The sequence below is a fragment of the Leuciscus leuciscus genome, assembly GCF_965113295.1.
Source record: "Leuciscus leuciscus genome assembly, chromosome: 7".
Lineage (NCBI taxonomy): Eukaryota > Metazoa > Chordata > Actinopteri > Cypriniformes > Leuciscidae > Leuciscus > Leuciscus leuciscus.
The window spans coordinates 23,906,906-23,926,530 of record NC_138731.1 but is presented as its reverse complement, the minus strand read 5'-3'; the positions used below and the strand labels follow the sequence as shown (position 1 = coordinate 23,926,530).

General features: G+C 38.4%; 1 protein-coding gene and 1 long non-coding RNA gene across 3 annotated transcripts; one reads left to right on the top strand and one right to left on the bottom strand.

Moving 5' to 3' along the window:
* Positions 1-26: 26 nt before the first annotated feature.
* LOC309502669 (protein mono-ADP-ribosyltransferase PARP4-like) lies at positions 27-13,552 on the bottom strand. Of its 2 annotated transcripts, none has more exons than XM_082175132.1 (35): positions 13,411-13,552; positions 13,002-13,135; positions 12,653-12,848; positions 12,226-12,340; positions 11,998-12,076; positions 11,531-11,629; positions 11,260-11,418; positions 11,009-11,146; positions 10,758-10,916; positions 10,471-10,622; positions 10,259-10,390; positions 9,548-9,646; positions 9,248-9,431; positions 9,005-9,152; positions 8,538-8,680; positions 7,879-8,010; positions 7,703-7,789; positions 7,449-7,613; positions 7,310-7,353; positions 7,062-7,140; positions 6,803-6,940; positions 6,471-6,678; positions 6,229-6,299; positions 5,732-5,919; positions 5,548-5,647; positions 5,265-5,435; positions 4,274-4,354; positions 4,112-4,192; positions 3,923-4,018; positions 2,993-3,124; positions 1,381-2,626; positions 1,120-1,265; positions 926-1,028; positions 702-834; positions 27-628 (listed from the first exon to the last, which is right to left on the bottom strand). In XM_082175132.1, the coding sequence occupies exons 2-35, from the start codon at positions 13,125-13,127 to the stop codon at positions 427-429; spliced, it is 5,532 nt and encodes a 1,843-aa protein (XP_082031258.1). In that variant the 5' UTR covers positions 13,128-13,135; positions 13,411-13,552; the 3' UTR covers positions 27-426. The 2 variants fall into 2 exon arrangements, with proteins under 2 accessions (XP_082031258.1, XP_082031257.1); XM_082175131.1 differs by having other exon boundaries at positions 2,987-3,124; positions 13,411-13,547.
* Positions 13,553-13,677: 125 nt separating this feature from the next.
* LOC309502671 lies at positions 13,678-16,715 on the top strand. Its single transcript, XR_014207364.1, has 2 exons — positions 13,678-14,390; positions 15,190-16,715. It is a non-coding gene; the product is annotated as an uncharacterized lncRNA (long non-coding RNA).
* The last annotated feature ends 2,910 nt before the right edge of the window (positions 16,716-19,625 follow it).

The window sequence follows — 19,625 nt, the reverse complement described above, 5'->3', positions numbered from 1 at the left end:
TAAAAGAAAGACAGCACAAGCAAACGTGTCAACAAAACATTTGGCAAATTTTGTTTAATTTTAAATGATAAATCAACATTGCTTAATGATCATAGATAATGTAATGAGCTACATTAATGGTTGCTCCGCTAAGACATCAGTGCGAACTTGAGGAGAAATTACTTAATAGATCCACTTAAAATCACTACTACAATTACTGTAACTGAAAAAATTTCTAGTTAAAAAAAAAAAAGCAGCTTGCAAACACTTGATATTTTAGAATACAATGAAATTCAGACATTTTACATCAATATTTTGAGTTAATCTTATAGTTCAATAGTGTCTAAATTGTTAAGGCCACTTAAAGGCTAGAAAGATTTGTTTGCAATAAGCAAGCAGCAAGTAAAGCAGCAACTGTAACTGAAGGGGGAAGTGTGTGTCAAGTTTCTACATGACTGATACACACACACGTCTCTCCAGAACAGGTTTGAGAGGGGAATATGGGTGTGGAGAATCACAGCCCAGCAGCTGACGTGTAGATGATTCCCAATCCCGGCCGATCTCCAGCCTGCTGCACACGCACGGATACTGTCTGTCTGTCCGACAGGCCCAGTCCACGGCCCTCTTCACTGCCTCCCAGTGCATCGGCCTGAATGGAGAAGAGCACAAAGTTATGGATCAAATATACAAGAGTGAATCACTATGAGGACGCGTGCTCGTACCTGGGCTCCTGAGACTCTTTCAGCCGGAGGAGAGACTCGAGCAACCGTCCCACTGCCAGCTTCTTCACCCGGATCAGCTGCAGCACCAGCAGAGTCGCCACCAGTCTCAGAATTTCAGCATGAGCCTTCACACCTGACAGACAAAACATATGACTGATTAACTGATTCTGACAGACAAACCGTGTCTGAAAAATTAAGAAGATTCGACTTAAAAAATCTAATACCAAAGGAACGGATGCCTTTATCCTGAAGGAAGACATTGGCAAAAAAGTCTACGTCCAGGTTGAGGAAGCTGCTCAGTCTCTCAGTGCACTCCCAGTATCCATCCTATATCCAAACACAATATATAAGTTCATATTCCCTTGACTTACACATTTACATACTGTATAATCTAGTGCATTAAATCATGTGTAAAAACCTCATGTTGAAGCTCAAACAGCTCATTCCAGGCCACGGTGTCAGGCTTGCTTGTTTTATCTGCCGTGACAGACAGATTCAAGACGTCATGAGGTTTTGTATATTGCTGAGTTCTTATTTGATAACCAGAATCAGACCTTATTGTAGCTTCATGAGACAAAGGATAGAAAGATGAGACAATGATATAAAATTGAGACAAAGGATAGAAAGACTTTTTTACTCCACATCAACATTGAAACCTCATCAGTGTGAGCCAACTTACTAGTGTCTAGTGGCCGTAGTCGTTTTCGCAGTTTTAGTGTTTCCACTTCTTGCATTAGTTGTGTTTGTTCTTGATGAGATGCTTCATAAAGTCCGCTGGATGAGGAACCAAAAAGGCCTAAAGGCTCATTCGTACTTTGAAGGGAACCACCAAAGCCAATATATGCAGGGAGAGAGGGCGGCGCAGACATTGTGGGATAACCAAAGTGAGCGGGGCCAGCAGCCTTGCCACTCCTTGAAAGGGGTGCATCCTTCCTGCTAAAAAAAGTAGGAGGAGGAGTAGGACTGGGAGACAAGTTCTGCTTAGATGCAAGACGAGGAGGAATAGGAGGACCTTCAAAGAGAGGAGGAGTTGAGGCGTCACACTGGATCTCTGAGAGACAGTGAAGGGCAGGAGATTCCCTCATTGAAAGAGAGGCGCTCCGCCTGCCAAAATGAGGAGGAGGAATAGGAGGACCTCCAAAGAGAGGAGTTGAGATGTCATGATAGATCACTGAGAGACTTTGAAGGACAGGAGTTTCACTCTTTGAAAAAGATGTGCTCACCCTGTCAGAAAGAGGAGCAGGAGGAGTGGGGCTGGAAGACGAGAACAAATTAGATGAAAAATTAAGTTGAGGAGGAGGACCTGCAAAGAGAGGAGGAGTTGAGCCTTTAAGCTCGAGCGCTGGGGAAAGGCTTTCTGGCAATGCTCTAGCACGACGAAAGGCATAAGTTTCACTCGTGGGGAGAAAGGAATCAAGGCTGTAATCAATGGAGAGAGAGTCCGCTGATGCAGAATCACGAAGGGGAGGAGACACTGAGGAGGCACCCTCTGAGACACGGCGAAGGGGAGCTGGGGGGGGAGGGGGAAGCCTGTCACTCATGGAGCCAGAAAGATGAGTAGAAATCCAGCGATGTGGCATTGACTTTTTAAGAATTTGATGATGAGGGAGAACACCCATTGAGGCACCTACGAGAGCCTGTGATGAGGTTGTGTGAGGCGTCGCATCACTTTCATCAGAACTAGGCGAACAGCTAAACATTCTTGCTGAGCGTCTGCCACGGAGATAGCTACCTTCAAAACGTGAAGGACGCCAGCTGTTACTGGAGTGAAGACGAGTGAGAGCTGCAGATGCTTCATTTTCAAAATCCTCAGTAAAATCCGCAGAGTCACACTCTAAACCAATATCATCATCATAAAATAAAGCTTGTTTACGGAGCTCATCAGGAGATGAGGAGCAGCTCCTGCTCCATTCCTCTGAATCCATCTAAAAAAAAAGATGTTTTTTATATATATATATATATATATATATATATATATAAAAATGATTGGTGTGAATACTTAAGATCTCAATACTGAATGATGTCAGCTTAGATACTACATTTTACATTTACGCATTTGGCAAATACTTTTATCCAAAGCGACTAGCATTTCAAGATACACATTTATATTCTTATCAGTTCTTGCTTTCCAAGGGAACTGAACCCATGACCTTGGCATTGCAAGCGCCAACGCTCTACTGTTTGAGCTACAGGAAAGCCACTACTTTGCATTTATACTACTACATTACATACTACATTATACTACATTGCGTGACAACAGCTGTAATAGACCATTTTGTTGTTACCCATACATCATCAGCACATCTAATATGCCCATCCATGAGCTTCTCTTCAGTCCAGCCCATATATGGCAAAATATCCACATCCTCTTCTGATATGAGTTTAGGAATATCTGTCAATCCAGTTTCAAGTTCATTCTGGCCCTACAAAGAGCAATTGAGATCACAAAAGTCATTTTAGTTTAACTCTCATATATCACACTTTAGCAGAAGTTGACTTCTTATATCAGAGAATTTTTGGTATATTTTCATTATCAATATTTGGTATATTTTCATTATATAGCATCGGCAATAAACTTTGCCGCTGGATCATTTAGTGACCCAAATCTGAAAATGCGATACACAATGTGCACTTTCACATTTTATTGACCTTTTATTTTTATTAAAACATTTTTAACTAATGATTATAATAGGCCAGTATAAGAAAAAAGCTGCCTAAAAACACATGCAAGAAACATAATTTGAATAGCTACACGATTAGACCTTAAAAGCATAAATGCTTGAGAAAATTGTATTATTTAAAATTGTCTTGGTTTGTAATGGTTTGCTCTGTTTTACTACTGAACAGTCTTTACGAATAGGTGTTTTGTGAATTTCGAATTTACGAATAGGTGGTAATACACTTCGTAAAGACGGTTCAATAGTAAAACAGAGCAAACCATTATAGAGTAAAAAGGGTGACCAAACAAATTAGAAAGAAAGACGGAGCAACATAGTTTTAGATTTTTCTGTTTGTTTCTCTTGATCTTGAAACTGAAACTCGAACAAAGACACAATTTTTTGCCTGAAAGAACAATGAAAGATTATTGCTACACATTTAAAATCTTGTTTTTACAGATAAATTAGATTTAAGTTTATGAATTTAAAAAAGCCATTTATTGTTACTATATGTTTAGAATGAATGATCTGAACACATAACCCCTACATTATCAGTAATCATACCCTCTCTTCGATGGCGACAAAGCTTGTGAACTGGGACAAGATGGAGAACTCTTTACTGAGCTCAATGATGTAGGACTTCAGCTCTGCTTTCTTCCCCTGATAGAGAGATACAAGACAGCAAGTCAACTTCTTCTGTTACCACATTTGCCAGTTCTATTAAAAACAGCAACAATCAGTAAAATATTGTACCTCATGTTCTGCTTCACTGTTGCCTAGAATGCCATCTTCATAGTCTCTGATGATCGCTCTTGCTGTTAACTTGTGAAGGAACTACACACACACACACACACACACCTGATCAACAATTGATGATGTTTAAGATTATATGAAGTATTTAAGATGTTCACTCACAGTTCCTTTTGTCTTTTGTAGTTCTGTGGTGGAAACCATTGTTTTGATCTCCTGCCCACTCAAATCACCAAACAGTGTGGCCTAAAGTGTAAATATTACACAATTCAAATGAAATTTACAGTAGAAATTAACAAACCTATATGAAGAACAATATTTAATATTTAATCACTTTCATTTATTTTATATTATGCAACAATTTAACTATACTCCGGAATAAATGTCAATATTTACAAATATTTTAACATCAAACATGCCATTCGAAATCTTCATGAACATTTTTTAGTGATAATGCAAACAAACTGTTGATTCAGAGTTTTGAATTGATTTTATGAAACAGCTGGAAATAATTCAAAGAAATAAATCAAACTCTAACTCTAATAACTCCCAGTTTAAAACTAGATTAAAGTCGCATCTCTTCAGCCAGGCATTCATATAATCTTACAGTTCAAACTACAATCCGGCCTCTAGCTCATAAATGCCAGAGGAGAACTGGCCCCCGACTGAGCCTGGGTTCTCCCAAGGTTTTTTTTTCTCCATTAGGTCACCTGATGGAGTTTTAGGACACCATTAGGTCACTTGATGGAGTTTTAGGACACCATTAGGTCACTTGATGGAGTTTTTCGGTTCCTTGCCACTATTGCCTTTGGCTTGCTCAGTTGGGGATATTTTGGGGATATTTAATTTAATTTTATCAATCAATAAATTCCTTTTGAAACAAACTTTGTTGTATTATTTTAATTTAATACTGTGAAGCCGCTTTGATACAATCTGTATTGTGAAAAGCGCTATACAAATATTCTTGACTTGACTTGACTTAATAGTAAAAAATACAAAAATTATAGCTACATTCATAATGTTTCTTAATTTTACAGTATTAGCAAAATCTTTCGGATATACTGTGAATTTTACAATATATTACTCAGTCCTAACTACAATAAACAACAACCATCTGCATCACAATCAGATCAGCTGGTAAAAAGCGCAGGTCTACCTGAGTGCAGTGCGGCACAAAGCCGTATATGAGAGTGTGACAGTCACTGAAGAGGCCGTGAAGCTGTGAGGGGGCTTGAACAGGAGGAGGCGCTGTGGGATTAAACTGCTGCCACTTCACTGCCACTGATCTGCAGCCTGGAGACTCCATACGCTGAACCTGAGAGCGCACCTGAAATTACCAGCAAATCTGGTGAACTCAAGCCTCAGAGCGGCCCATGTTAAACAGATAATGTTCCCTTTTTCTTAATAAACACAACAATACAATAAACAGCGTGATTCACCTTCTCTGCCCAAGTGTGTTTCATCTTTGTGTCAAAAAATTCACATGTTCCTCCACCTGCTTGAGCCAAAGCTCTGAGCATATGACGATTAGCTGTCAAGCTAGACAAACACAAACACAAACTGTAGGTTCAGAAATTAATTGAAGTGTAAAATAAATTTGTGTTGAACTCATCAAAGGCAGACCTGAGTCCACAGGTGAAGAGGCGCGTGTGGCAGGAGTTCTCTCGGACCAGCTGTAGGGTCAGAGGCTGGTTCTGAACATGTCCATCAGAGAGCAGAAGGATGTTCCTCACGCCCCGGCTGGGAGACAGAAGACTCAAGCTCTGGAGAGGCCGCCACAGCTCAGTGCCGCCACCAGCGCCACTACAGGACTGAAGAGACCAACATGAACTTTAGTGATTAACCAAGGGCTCAAGGTTTAGCTGGTTAGTGTGGTACAGTTACACCCTGCTGGATGATGCTGTAACTACAACATTATGGTGGCAAAACATCTCGCTCTAATTGGAGCTGAGTGTCCATGAACAACATCTGAAAAGCTGAAATGAAGTGAAGATGATGCATAATGTGAATCGAATGATGTCTCCTGATGGAAGAAGTAAAAAAACCTGAAGAATATCTCAATATGCCCACTTTCAAAGCACAGAAACACTCATCTTTAACCATTTTAAAACATTACTCACCATTATAAATTTTCTGGCTGGTTCAGTTGCTTCATCTAAAGGCACTGGTGCAGGAAAAGCTTCCTTGTAATCTTAAAAACACACACATTTTAAGATTAACACTGTGTGAATGAAGTACCAGCATATAATATTCTTCACCCATAATGCTTCATTGTGAATTACAAGAATAATAGGGAAATAAAAGTGTCTACATTACAAGATGATCACTAGAACAACAGCAGATTGTTTCAGTGAGCACTAACCAGTGCTGAAAGAGATGATGTTGATCTTCAGTGAGCGGTCCAGAGATTTAAGGACTTGAAGGGCAATCCTGCGGGCGTTCAGCATGGCGTCTCCCCGCATGGACTTGGACGAGTCCAGTAGAATGACCACATCGCTCACACTGGACGGATCTCCAGAGCTGGAAACCCCGCTTGACTTAAAGTCTGGATAAAACACCAGCATGCAGGCCTGCAGGGATCAGAGAGTGTCAGAGAACGACCTTTTCTGTGTGTTTTTTAGATCAGGCCATGTGAAAGAAAAAGAGGCATTTTTATCTGCAATATGAATCAGATATGACTGATTATTTCATTACTTGACTATATTTATCCGGATGGTTCTCGACCCACATCCTGGGCATGTGGATATTAGAAAGACTGAAGGACACCTGTAACCCTTCAGATCCAAGAGTCTGTCCCGGTAACGTGCTGACCACTGCCTTACAGTCGGTCATCTGAACGGGAAAAACACTGATACTGTTAATAATACTGTTCATAACCAAATATGTTTTTTATTTCCTATGGATAACACAACAAGTATCTAGTAAGACAATCCACAAAAATAAGTAAAATAACCTTGGTTCTGATGCGGTGTGAAGAACTCAAGTTGATGATCTCGTAAGGCATTTCAATGGACATAGAGAGAGAAAACTCCCTGAAGAAAGAGGGAACGAATGAAAGAGAGTGTGATATTATAAAGACAACGTGGTTTGCTAATTTAAATAATTGGATTTAATATTGTAAATCATCAGCAGATGCATTTTGATTTTTAGTGAATCTTTAGTGAATATCCCTGTGAATTCCCCAGCGTTTGAGACTCTCACCCCCCTGACTGAAGCTCCGTCACACCAATCTTTTCAACAGTTGCCTGAAATACAACACAACTCTCAGTCAAAACACTGTAACTAACAGCAGCCCATACAGTAGTTTAACTACAGTGACTAAAGACCAATCGTGTCGTACCTGAGTTGTCAGATTAAGGGCGGCGCTCTGTTGCCATGGTGCCACGCTGCCAGCCAGTGAGAAGACTATAGAGCCTGATCTCACCACCAGCTCAGTGATGAACGTCACCTTGACCAAAACTGTGGCTCCGGGAGGAAGGTTCCCCACGCTGATAGTAAATACATCCTGCCTCACATAAACACATGACCTTAAAGAAGCCTTCTGATATATTATCACTCATGCATCAGAGAAAGAAACAGTAGTAATTAACTCACAGGTGCATCCTGGTCCATCAGGTAGGCTCCATGGCCTTTCTCTATGGCTTGCTTGTACTCCTTACGAGCCTGCTCTTTTTCCTTTACCTACAGGACAAAGAAAGACATTGAAAACTGATGAGAAAGCAGAAATGAAGAGCAAAAGCTGCACTTGACAGATTCTGAATGACTTGTACCTTTCCAACGACGTGTTTTCCATTGATAAAGGCTTCAAATCCACACACTGCTGCCGTCTCCTCTAGTGGAAAGACGTACTTTGCTTCAATGGGAACAGCACTCTTGTTTGTGTAGGTCTGAAAAATGATGACCTGATGACAGAGCAGAGAAAGTTTTGGTTTTACAGTTTGAAATTGTCATTATAATTTTGCTATGGTTCTTTCTTTCTTTTATTTTGTTAATCCTATCGGATTTTACTTTGAAGTTCTTAAACACCACGTCATGTCTTTGTTCCCTATTGCACTCTTTGTTCCCTACTATAAATGTGTCCATTGCTGTTTTGTATTCAACTGCCATAAAATTTAACAACAAATTTTTGACCACCCCATATTTGCTGCCAGCCTCTTCATCACTAATGTTCATATTTTTAATCATTATATTTTCTGATATTTCACTTATTCTATTTATCCTTTATTCTGACTTTTTATATTTCATTACATTGTTGAACACACTATTGACCTTGGCAGTGAGAGAAAACAGTGATGCTTTGATTGAACACACACACACACACACACACACACACACACACACACACACACACACACACACACACACACACACACACACAACTGCTTTGTACACTCGCAGTCCAGCAGTAGCGCCAGCTGTAGTATCACACCTGACACAGCAGGTCCATCAGCTTGCACCTCACATTGACAGCCTGAAGAGGAATTTTCTGACCATTGCTGTCCAGCAAACCTGCAGTCATCTCCTCCAGAGGGTTTTTAGTGGACTCCAAACCCTCACTGTCATCACTGGACACTAAAGAAACACATTAAACAAAACCAATGATCAATTTCACAAATCCAAATCAGAGCATTCAGCTTTACAGAGCATCAGATGTCCCTGAGGAATGATTTTTCCCTCCGCCATGTCAAAGTTCACGGTTAAAGGGCGGTTCTGCGTGACTCAAACTTGGGTCACCCAAAGCGCTGTAGAGCTATATATTGGAGTGCTGGACACAACAATATGGGCTCCGCCATCATGTAATTTGATTACATTTTTAATGGATTTGACAGATATACAACAGATTCCTCCACATATAAAAGCTCTTTCTACATGTCCTGTTCACTGGACGTTACTCACAGACGTCAGACGTGTCAGTGAGCTGTGTGAGCTCCACAACTGTGTTGATATGAGGCTGGAACTCTTTTAACTCGTCTCCCTCCAGAGTGTACTGAACCACATACTTCAGTCTGATCTGCTCCGTGTTATAGACAACAAACTCATCATCCTGTCAAATAGAAACCAGCACACACAAACACAAGAATCACATTAGATCCCAAAAACATGAGCAGAATAATTGAGTACAGAGAAAATGACTAGCACCTCAAATTCAGAGAGTCTGTTGGGTGTGCGGCGGACTCCATGTACACTGTGGTAGCCGTCAGGGGCGCAGGTCAAAGTGGTGTCTTTCTTCAGCAGGTCTTTGCAGCGACCCAACGCCACTTCACACACCAACAGCAGCCGAGAGCCGTCAGTTACACTGGGCTTGGAGTATTTCACACTAGTGCTTTAACACAGAGCAGAAACTTATTGACTGGCTCAAGTCTTCAGTTGTCATGAAAGTGGAGTATTTACAAATCTGTCATATTAAAAGATGCCTGAATAATGCAAAAGACCACTGACTTTAGAGAGTCACTGAAGTAGATTCCTCCTCCAAGATTCCCGATATCCGTCCTCTCAATTCCATGCTGTTCGACTCCAACCCTGGGCAGCAGCAGACCTCTACATAGAATATTCCATTAAAAAAATTATATTTAATTAAGTACATGATAAAACAAATAAGCAATCAAATGAATGACAATGCATTGCATTAACACTTGCTGAGAAAATCCCCAAAATGAACAAAAGACATTACATGATTATTGCAGAGGAGTAAATCATTGAATAGACATTACAAACATTGACTTCTGTCAATTTATAGACAGATATTAGAGTTTTTTTCAGAGTTTTTGGGGGGTTGGTCTACATTGTTTTTAGTAATGCTCATTTCCTCTATTTTTACATTTAGATAAATTTGCCATCATTTATTAATCATTTAATAACATTTAATAAATGTATTAAAACTGGTTTTTAAATAGCATTTAAACTGGTTAAAATAAATGGTTAAATTTAATCTTATTATTACATTTAATGCAAATCTCAACAACAATGTCCATTTTTGTACATTATTTCTAAATTCACTTGCTATCAGCCATATCAAGAATTATGGTTCAACCAAACCGACTGTATCTGTCTTCACTTGCTCCACCACAGTATATGGTCTGTCATAAACAGGTTTGTGTGGTTTTGTCACTGTGTGTAAGTACGATTATTTTTTAAAGAATATGCTCTTACCGTGACAGTATTCCAACAAAACTACTGGGAGTGGTGGAGTGAAGGAGAGGCTTAATGTTGCCTAAATCCTCCCAAAACATTTGAAGCTCCACCCCTCTGCTCACACGCAGTATCTGCTGAATCTGAACAGGCCTGTAGTGGATACAAGATTAACACCATCAAAATATATTCATGTTTGAACTTCAGACCACAGTCGTCACAATCAAGTTTACCTTTCCTGAAGCAGTTGAGAGACAACATGAAACTCAGGGTTTTGTGGTGGAACAACCTCAATGCTGCACCTCAGAGCTCGATACTTTCCCAGAGACGAGGGCGAGGGGCTTCCCAGAGTGGCTTCACTCACATTCAGAATGTCTCTTATCAGCTGAGGACGACAGAAGAGTTTAAAGTACCAGTCTGCACTGTATGTGGAGTTAAAAACCCATATTGAAGAATCTACCAAAATCCCCAAATATGAAGGAATCTATATAACTGTATACTATAATTGCATACATGTTACCTGACAAAGATCTAGTTTCTGAGACACAAGCTTGTGTTTGGAAGGAGGGTCGATCATTCTGAGGGGTAGAAGAGTGTTGACCTCCTCTAGCAGGGCCTTGACTTCATCCTCTTTCTGAGTCTTTTGTGCCTGCAGTAACAATCCCTCCACCCTGCTCACCTGCAACAGCACAGAGACATTAAACACACAACATTCCTGTGAGCTTCATGATTGGATGTGTGTGTGTGTGATTATCTAAGGCTTATTCTCACATCATTAAGGCTGATTTTGGAGACAGGGACTGTCAGGATGTTACTAAGGGAACCGAGAGCTTCGGTCCAAACCAGCTCCACAAAGACGCCAACTTCCTGTGATAATGAGCTGCAGTTCAGCTTCTCCTCCAACAGAAGCTGTAAATCAAAAGAGTGAACTGATTTTACACTCATCGGACACGTTATATATGCACATACTGTACAGTATCAACTGAATAAAATAGATCTTCATAGATCTGTTTCTGTCTAACCTGCTGCAGGCTGTAGGACGCCAAGCGTTCAACCTCAGGAGGAAGCGTGTGTGTCCTTGTGAATCCCTGTGTCTCCATCTCCTTCATCAGCAGCAGATACGCTTCCACAGCATCCTCAGACGTCACGCAGTACACAAGCTTGTCCTGCACCACTGCGCTCTACAGTGAGAGAGTATCAAGACATGTCAAGAGTTCATTACCTCTCTCACAGTATAAGAGTCCTATGATAACAACATCTAAACAGTTTAAATGGTGTTCGAGATGACCAAACCTCAGCTTCACGCAAGATTGAAGACAACACACGATACTGCTGGCCTTTTCGTCCTCTGGCACTCTGCAGCTCCAAAACAGACAAAGTCTTGGGTTTGACCTGCAACACAGACATGAAAACTCCTTCAAACTCAGTGATGGAGGCTACAAGAATCACTTCAGGAATGTGTTAAACTGGTCATCATACATTTTATTACTATTTTATTTCCCCCCCCGAGATCCACTTATTATGTTTGTCAAATTTATGACCTATGGGTGTTGTGTGCATGTATTTATCTGTCTGACTTCAGAAAGTTGTGGAAGCTGAAAGTAAGTCATTTTTGCAGTGTATTTTTAATAAATGGTCTACTTTGAGTTCTGAAATGTACAGTGTGTTTTTCATAATACACTAACTCTTTTAATCAAAAGATTAAGGGAAAATCGAAGGAACATTTTTTAATGATGTGACACACTATGACACTCACTCACCCTCTCAAAAACTGAATACTTGGCCACTTGAAAATATGAAGGAAATTCAGGCAGCTCATGGTCGCCGCCTCTGTAAACTCTGCATTGGGTAAATGAAAAGATGCAGTCAGGTAAACTAGCACATCTAAATAAATGATGTAAAAAATGTAGAACAATAAATAAACTTAAAAATAAACTTTATAAATAAATAAACTCAAGAACTGAAAATGACAAAAAACAAGAGCATACCTGAACCTGCCAAGACTGGGTCCGCCCTTCTCAAGAGTCTCAATCTCAATCTTTGAGAGTTCAGACTGACCTTTGAACTCCTCTTTTTCTTGTATCTGGGTCGACACTTTTCCCTCTTTATGGTGAAAAACAACAGTATGTCAACAGCTCCACAAAAACGCATGGTTTAATCTCATTTAATACTCATTACCTAAATATATCAAATATATTTCTCAACAAAAATGTACTGCAACAGAAGAGTACAAAAACAGAACAAAACACACCCACAGTAAGCAAACACGACTAATCTGGCTGTGACACTCCCATCCATTCTGTTCCTCCATTTTGTTTACACAGCTGAGGTGACTTGACACAAACATCTGATATCTATTCTAACCAAAGAAAGAAAATCTGAGAATTCAATAAATTAGGTTAATGAAACTTCTACCTGGACGAGAGATGAATTCAGAGGTGGGATAAGCCAGCTGTGGGACCAAATCATGCTCCATCAAAGGCAGGAGATGCCCTTCATCCAGACAGCTCCACACATACTGCGTCCCGACCACTGGGATCCGGAGCTTCTGGATGCTGCGCTGCCGGTTACTGCTCAGGTCATTCACACTGCTAGTGACTACAAAAGAGCACTGGAATAGAGAAAAGCAGGTCAGAAGAGACACTACAGATCTTTAGTAGGAACTATTGCTCACTAAATTATTTTAACCTCTTGAGGCACTATTTTAAGCATTACAAAGCATAAAGGGCAGTTCCCATTCCCATGTTATTTGTGGGATACGAACCTCTTTGTTGATGACATAAGATATGTTTCCTCCATTTTCCAGAAGAGCCAATGTCAGCTTCTTCTTCTCTTTATAAGGCACATTCTTCACATCTAACACTACAGTACAGTTTTCAAACACTGTCATGATGCCGTCTGAACATGCCAAGAAAAACGACAGAAAAAAAAGCCTGCGGTAAATCACACGATGAACACAATAAAAATAGCGTCTGTGTCCGACTCCTTATATTTGCGTATCAAGTTGATACTATCAACATATTCGACCTGGAGTATTAATTTAACAAATCAGACATTATAATTATTGTATTCACATACACATGTGTTATGATATTTCCCTTGATATAAAGTTAAACAGTCGGCAATAGTCTGCATCTAGTGATGTCATGCCAGCAGACGAAAGAACATCTTACCGTGAAGTCAGAGTCGAGTTTAGATACGTTTAGATTTGAAGAAAATACCATTAAAGAAAGAGTAAACAATCTCCCGTGTAAGGTTCATTAGAAAAGTGCTTCGGCTTCCTGACTCATATATTCCTGAAAAGACACACCTCCCTGCTATAAAAACACAGGGCTCCATCCAGTGGTTGAAATGATCCTTACAGAGATTACTGTACAGTTTCCTAAAACATACACGCATAGAGGGGCGCTGCATCTCTCCAACCTTACTATTGTTGTGGGATAAGTCCTAACTGTCCCTCCCTTTCCTCTGCCACATCCACTGAGAAGACGGAGCAGCGGATATCAGGAAGCCGTGTTATTGTTGAACTACTGAGATTTGTATCAGTCCGCGGTGCTTTACAGCTCTTGTATGGGTTCCGTTGTATGCAGAAATGGCTCGACACACGTTTTTTTCAACCTATGTACTCAGAAATGTACCCGTCAGGACAGCTGTCATAGTCCTGGCCATGCTTATCTTTTTCAAATATGTGTTCACGTGCCCTTGCACAACTCGCGAGATAACTCTCCTGCACTGCTGGCTCTACCTGTGTCTGCCAATAGGCATACTGTTCTTTATTATGATCCTCATCAACGCTCAGCTCCTGAAGATGTGCAGATGTTACGTTTGCAGATGTTGCGTCAGCAGCCAGAGCAGATGTTGTAAGAGTGAGTGCTGCGATACCTTTGAATGCTGCTGTTGTGCTGGGGGTTACTGTTATCATCCAGAACGCTGTGGACAGGAAGGATGGTATTACTGTGGTATTATATGGAAGCATCTATTCAATGTATTTTATGCGGGATCGCTGTGGATTGTCGTTGCATTTATTGACGGGGATTGGTACGTTTGCATGCGGACCGTTAATGCGAACGGTACCGGGGAGCAAATTGCGTGCAAGGATCTACCAACTCCAGGAGAAGCAGAGACTATAAGAAAATTTGACAGTGAATCACGGGTAAATTTGATCTGTGTTATTTACTATCCCTCATATTTGATCACACAGTTAACAATTTTGGTTCTCAAAACGTAGGCTACTGGTAAGTTTTTGGTAAAAACAAGAAGGAAAAAAAATATATGTTTTTTGGCTTCCTAAAATTATTTGTTTTCCAAAAGGGAAAAACCATATACATTAGGGAAACGTTCTGTTTTTGCTGGTTACACATGTTAGGCAAAAACAGAAATGACAGAAAGTGCTTGTTAACTTATTTCAGTTAGGCTAGTTGCGAAGGCAGAATTTCTTTAATATTTCTCAGGTTTTTTATTTTTTATATATAAAAAAAAAATATGATATTATATTTTATTTCAGCTTTATTTTCAGTTACCGAAAACTAGTTATAGTTGTTGTAGTTAACAATAACAACACTGGATTGAATCTGCTGCAGAATTGAAAGTGTTCTCACTTTTACAATTAAGACATGTCTACCAATTGGTTGAGCATGTTTTCCTTCTTAAAAAAAAAAAAGTTTATATAAACTGTTCACCATGCCCTCTGAAACTATATTATTTACTAAATTAATTATTACCATAAAATTAATGTAAATGATCATACGTTAAAGGATTTCACTGCTGCTAACATCCTGAAATGATGCTGGTGAAAATAGTGTATTGTAAAGTTGTTTTAAAAAGTTTTTTTTTACACATTTTACACTAAATGTGTTCTACCAAACGGTAGAGAGGCCTGTTAAATGGTTAAATAGATCGTGACCTTGACCTATGCCATTTTTTCAATTTCAGTTGTTTTTTTCTCCTTCTAGGTAATTGGCCTAATTCTTATTCTTGGCCTTTCATTTTTGTTGACGATAAGCTCATCTCTCATGACCCGATGGAAGCCGTATTATAAATCGATCTATGAGGTTTATCTGGAGCGGGAGACTTTAGCCATTCTGGAGGAGAGACTACATGAAAAAGCAGTGGACAGAGCCAGACATGTCAGTGATATTTCACTGAGAAACATTGAGAATCCACACATGAACACCACTCAGGGCGATGCTCGTCATGTTCAGTATCAGCCGTTAGGGAACACTGAAAAAGACGTGTGGCATCAAATATCAGACCCGGCCCTACATTTAACAGAGTTTCCATAGGCAATTTCAGTTTTGTGCCTACTACCTGCATCTTGCCAAAGTAATGGTGTATCACTGGTTTTCACATTTATTTGCATATTATAATAACACATTTTATTTGTGGTGTTATTTTATGTTAAATACTGAGACACAAGCAAACTTACATAATATTACATTCTATATTGCAAAAAAAGTGCTACATACATTTAGAGGTTTAATAGAACTCTAAATAAAGTACAGAGGTACGAGTAGGTTATTGTGTGAGGATACACAACCATGTGGAAATTTGGGGTCAGTAAGATTTTCTTTTGAAAGAAATTATACTTTTATTAAGCATGGATGCATTACATTGATCAACAACAAAATTTGTAAATACGTTTGTATTGTTACAGAAGATTTCTATTTCAAATAAATGCTGTTCTATTGAATTTTCTATTCATCAAAGAATCCAGACAATAATGTATCACAGTTTTGACAAAAAAAATGTTAAGCAGCACAACTGTTTTCAACTTTGATAATAAGAAGTGTTTCTTGAGCAGCAAAGCAGTATATTAGAATGATTTCTGAAGGATCATGTGACACTGAAAATGCTATTAAAATAGAAAACCGCTATTTAAATTTAAATTTGAATTTTTACTTTATTTTTTATCAAATAAGTCTAGTCTTCGTGAGCATAAGAGACTTCTTTCAAAAACGTAATTCTTACCGACTCCAAATTGTGCTGTTAGCCTCAGAATGTTTTGTGTTTTTATAGGGTGAATGAAAATGCATTTGCTATGCAGTTATTGTTACAATAAGTATTTCAGATCCAATGCACAAGAACCAAAAAAGACTTATTACCCCAAAAGTAATAAGTAATATTTTTTTGTATAATGTATGAGAAATTCTCAGACTAAACAACAACAAAAAGGACCAAACAGTATGATTTTTTTTTTTGCTAAACTTTTTACCTTTTTTTTTTTTTTTTTTACTTTTAACTGTATTGAAGACCTCTGTAATAGATCCATAACTTTTTGCCTAGCCTCAGTAAATTGACTGGGACTCCAGTAGTTACAGTATTTCTCTGTTTGTCTGTTATTTTATTATTACTAAAGTTATTATTTTTAAGTATGTGTGGGGGCAGCAACTTGAAGAAATGTTTTTAGATATAATGGTAGTTGAGGCAAGTGTTTTTCTATAGGCTAATTGATTCTATGAATAAAATAATAATAAAAATCCTCAGCTATAAATGTGGATGTTATTTCTTTATGAACTAAGATTCACTTCTCTCTTTACAATAATATTATTAACTTAATGGGTTAAAAGGTGAGACTATTTGGCACATTACTGTTGTGCATGACTTTTAACTGTTGAAAAACTTCCATACTCTTTCTACAAATATAGGTGAAGGTAAGTTTGTTAAATGTACACTATGTAACTTTTTTTATTTGAAATTAACAACATTTAAATAATGAGTGAATACGTCATCAACCATTCCCAAATGTGTTTTTATCTTACCCTGATTCAATATAGTAATCCTATTATAAGAGATTATATTCTAGCCCTGACGGGATGGTTTTTGCAGGAAATTGCATATAAACTCACCCATGCGTGTATGTCTCGTCATATCAGTAAATGGAGAAAAGTTGATCCGGCTACTTTGACACATGTATGGTGTGAGAGTGGCAGGTTAGTTTTCACAATGAGTGTGAAAGGTTAAAATGGAGCACCATAAATCTTGAACCTCTGGAGAGTGGAGAATCACCCATTTAAAATGGAGAGTCTGAGGAGGAGAGTCTGCTTGCAAAAAGAGAACATGACAGAGCTTGTAATATGAGAGTCAACATTGCCTTGGCTATTCAGAGATGGCAAGAACTGAATTCAGAGATGGCGTTTTTATTACTCAAAATGTAAGGTATTTTATTGAACAGATAAATTGCATATGTAGCTCGTAATCATATGTCATAATTTCATATTACAATGCTGTGTGCGCTGTGTGAACATGATGGTTTTTGTAGTTCTAGACTAAATGTGAGCAGTGAGCATGCATTTACTCACCTCACTTGCACAAAAACAGATTTAGTATTCCTCAATATGAATAAAAACATTGAAATGCAAACTCAGAATATTATGCTAACCTGCGATAATCAAATGTTAAATAATACAAATATACTTTATGAATTTAATCTCACTTTATTAACTGTCTCTGCTACTGACCTTCGATGATCAAATTCAACCATACTAATAAGCAAAAATGACTTTAATTAACATCACATTGTGGTTTGTTTGTTTTTATCAGAGGTGTAAAGTCCAGGGGTCAGAAAGTAAAAGTCCTGCCATATATTTATTCCACCCATGAACTCAGCCAGCTGATTTCACTAATTAGTTCTATCTCCATGGCTGAAAAACTGTGCTAATTAGCAAATACTGAGGAGGACTTTTACTTTCTGAACCTGGACTTTACACCTCTGTTTTTTATTGGTGAACTTTCTTCTGCTGCATTTGTTTAAATGGTTTGTTTGAGCGGCGCCCTCTATTTTACATGCGCGAATTTGCATTTCCTTCAGCCTTAGGCTTATTCATTTAACTTTTGGTGTAAAAGGGTCTTTACATTTGCCAAAAATATAACTTTTTTGTCAAAAAAACAAACAAGCTAGCCAGGCCCAGATGAGAAAAAGTAATGCAAAAGTAACGTAACACATTACTTTCCATAAAAAAAGTAACTAATGCAATTAGTTACTTTTTAGGGAGTATTGCAATATTGTAACGCATTAAAAGTAACTTTCCCTAACACTGGTGGTAGCACTGTGCTGGAATTAATTTTTCAAGGAAGTGCTGTCTGTTAATGGGGATAGCTGCAGTAACATCTTCAGCTAGTCAGCTTGAGATCCTTTTATATCTCTTAAGCCTAGTAGTGAATGTTTTATGATCAGTCGGAAAACACATATTGATCCGCACAGTCACACAGAGCCAAAGCACATCCAAAACAATGTTTTTCCACAAAATGCATGCAGTTTAAAATATAGGGGTAATTGTAGGCTTTATTGTTGTTGTGGTATTATCAACAGACAACTAGAACTTCATGGCATGTGTTTATATAGCATTTGTGACCCTGGACCACAAAACCAGTCTTATGGGTCATTTTTTAAAAATTTAGATTTATACATCATCTGAAAGCTGAATACATAATCTTTCCATTTATGTATGGTTTGTTATGATAGGACAATATTTGGCCGAGATACAACTATTTGAAAATCTGGAATCGGTTACAGAAAAATCTAAATATTGAGAAAATCTCCTTTAAAGTTGTCCATTTCTATTGGCGATAGTGCTGCATCCATTCACAAAAATAAATGTTTTATATATTTAAGGTGGGAAATTTACAAAATATCTTCATGGAACATGATCTTTACTTAATATCCTAATGATTTTTGGCATAAAAGAAAAATCTATAATTTTGACCCATACAATGTTTTGTTGGCTATTGCCACAAATATACCCGTGCGACATAAGACTGGTTTTGTGATCCAGGGTCACATTTTATGAACTACAATTACATGCGTCATATATGAATTAACTTTTTGAATCTTTGTTATCCCAGCCCATGAATGTTTTAATATTGTCATATGTGCCAAGGTGGATGTCGGATTTTTTATTTCCACATGAGGTTCCTCCTCACTATTGTTAGGGCAGAATTGTATTCATATATTCTGTTTAGTTTTAAAAAGCACACTGAAGTAGTTATGCATGTGTCTTGAGAAGCCACAGCTGTTCAGTTGCAGTAATTTTGTGACTGACTGATTTGTGGGCCATGTCTGTTTTGATATATGGTGTACTGGCTAAAGCTCAAGGCCATGAGTACGAGGTTGCTGTTTAAAGTCCTGCAGAATAAGCTGTGAACTATCACCATTGTGCCGTTAACTCCAGGTTTCTCCAAAGGAAATTATTAGTCACTTTGCTCTGTGGTTTGTTAGTCTGTTGACATGAATATTGGTTTAAATTTGCATAATCTAACTTTAATAAATTCTCAGCACACAATGATAAACATGGGTTAGATGGTGTTATTTACATGTTAAAACTGAAAATAATTTTTTCTGTTTTTTCAAAATACTGTAAATCAAATCAGCATTTGTGCCTGGGAGAATGTC

Bases quoted from the DNA above. Each gene is read 5' to 3' on its own strand.
- LOC309502669 (XM_082175131.1), bottom strand. From the start codon at position 13,127: ATGACAGTGTTTGAAAACTGTACTGTAGTGTTAGATGTGAAGAATGTG. The intron at 12,077-12,225 runs GTATGCTCTTGT...TACCCAATGCAG, and splicing joins CCCAGTCTTGGCAGGTTCAG to AGTTTACAGAGGCGGCGACC. The intron at 4,355-5,264 runs GTAGACCTGCGC...TTTACACTTTAG, and splicing joins TTGTGCCGCACTGCACTCAG to GCCACACTGTTTGGTGATTT.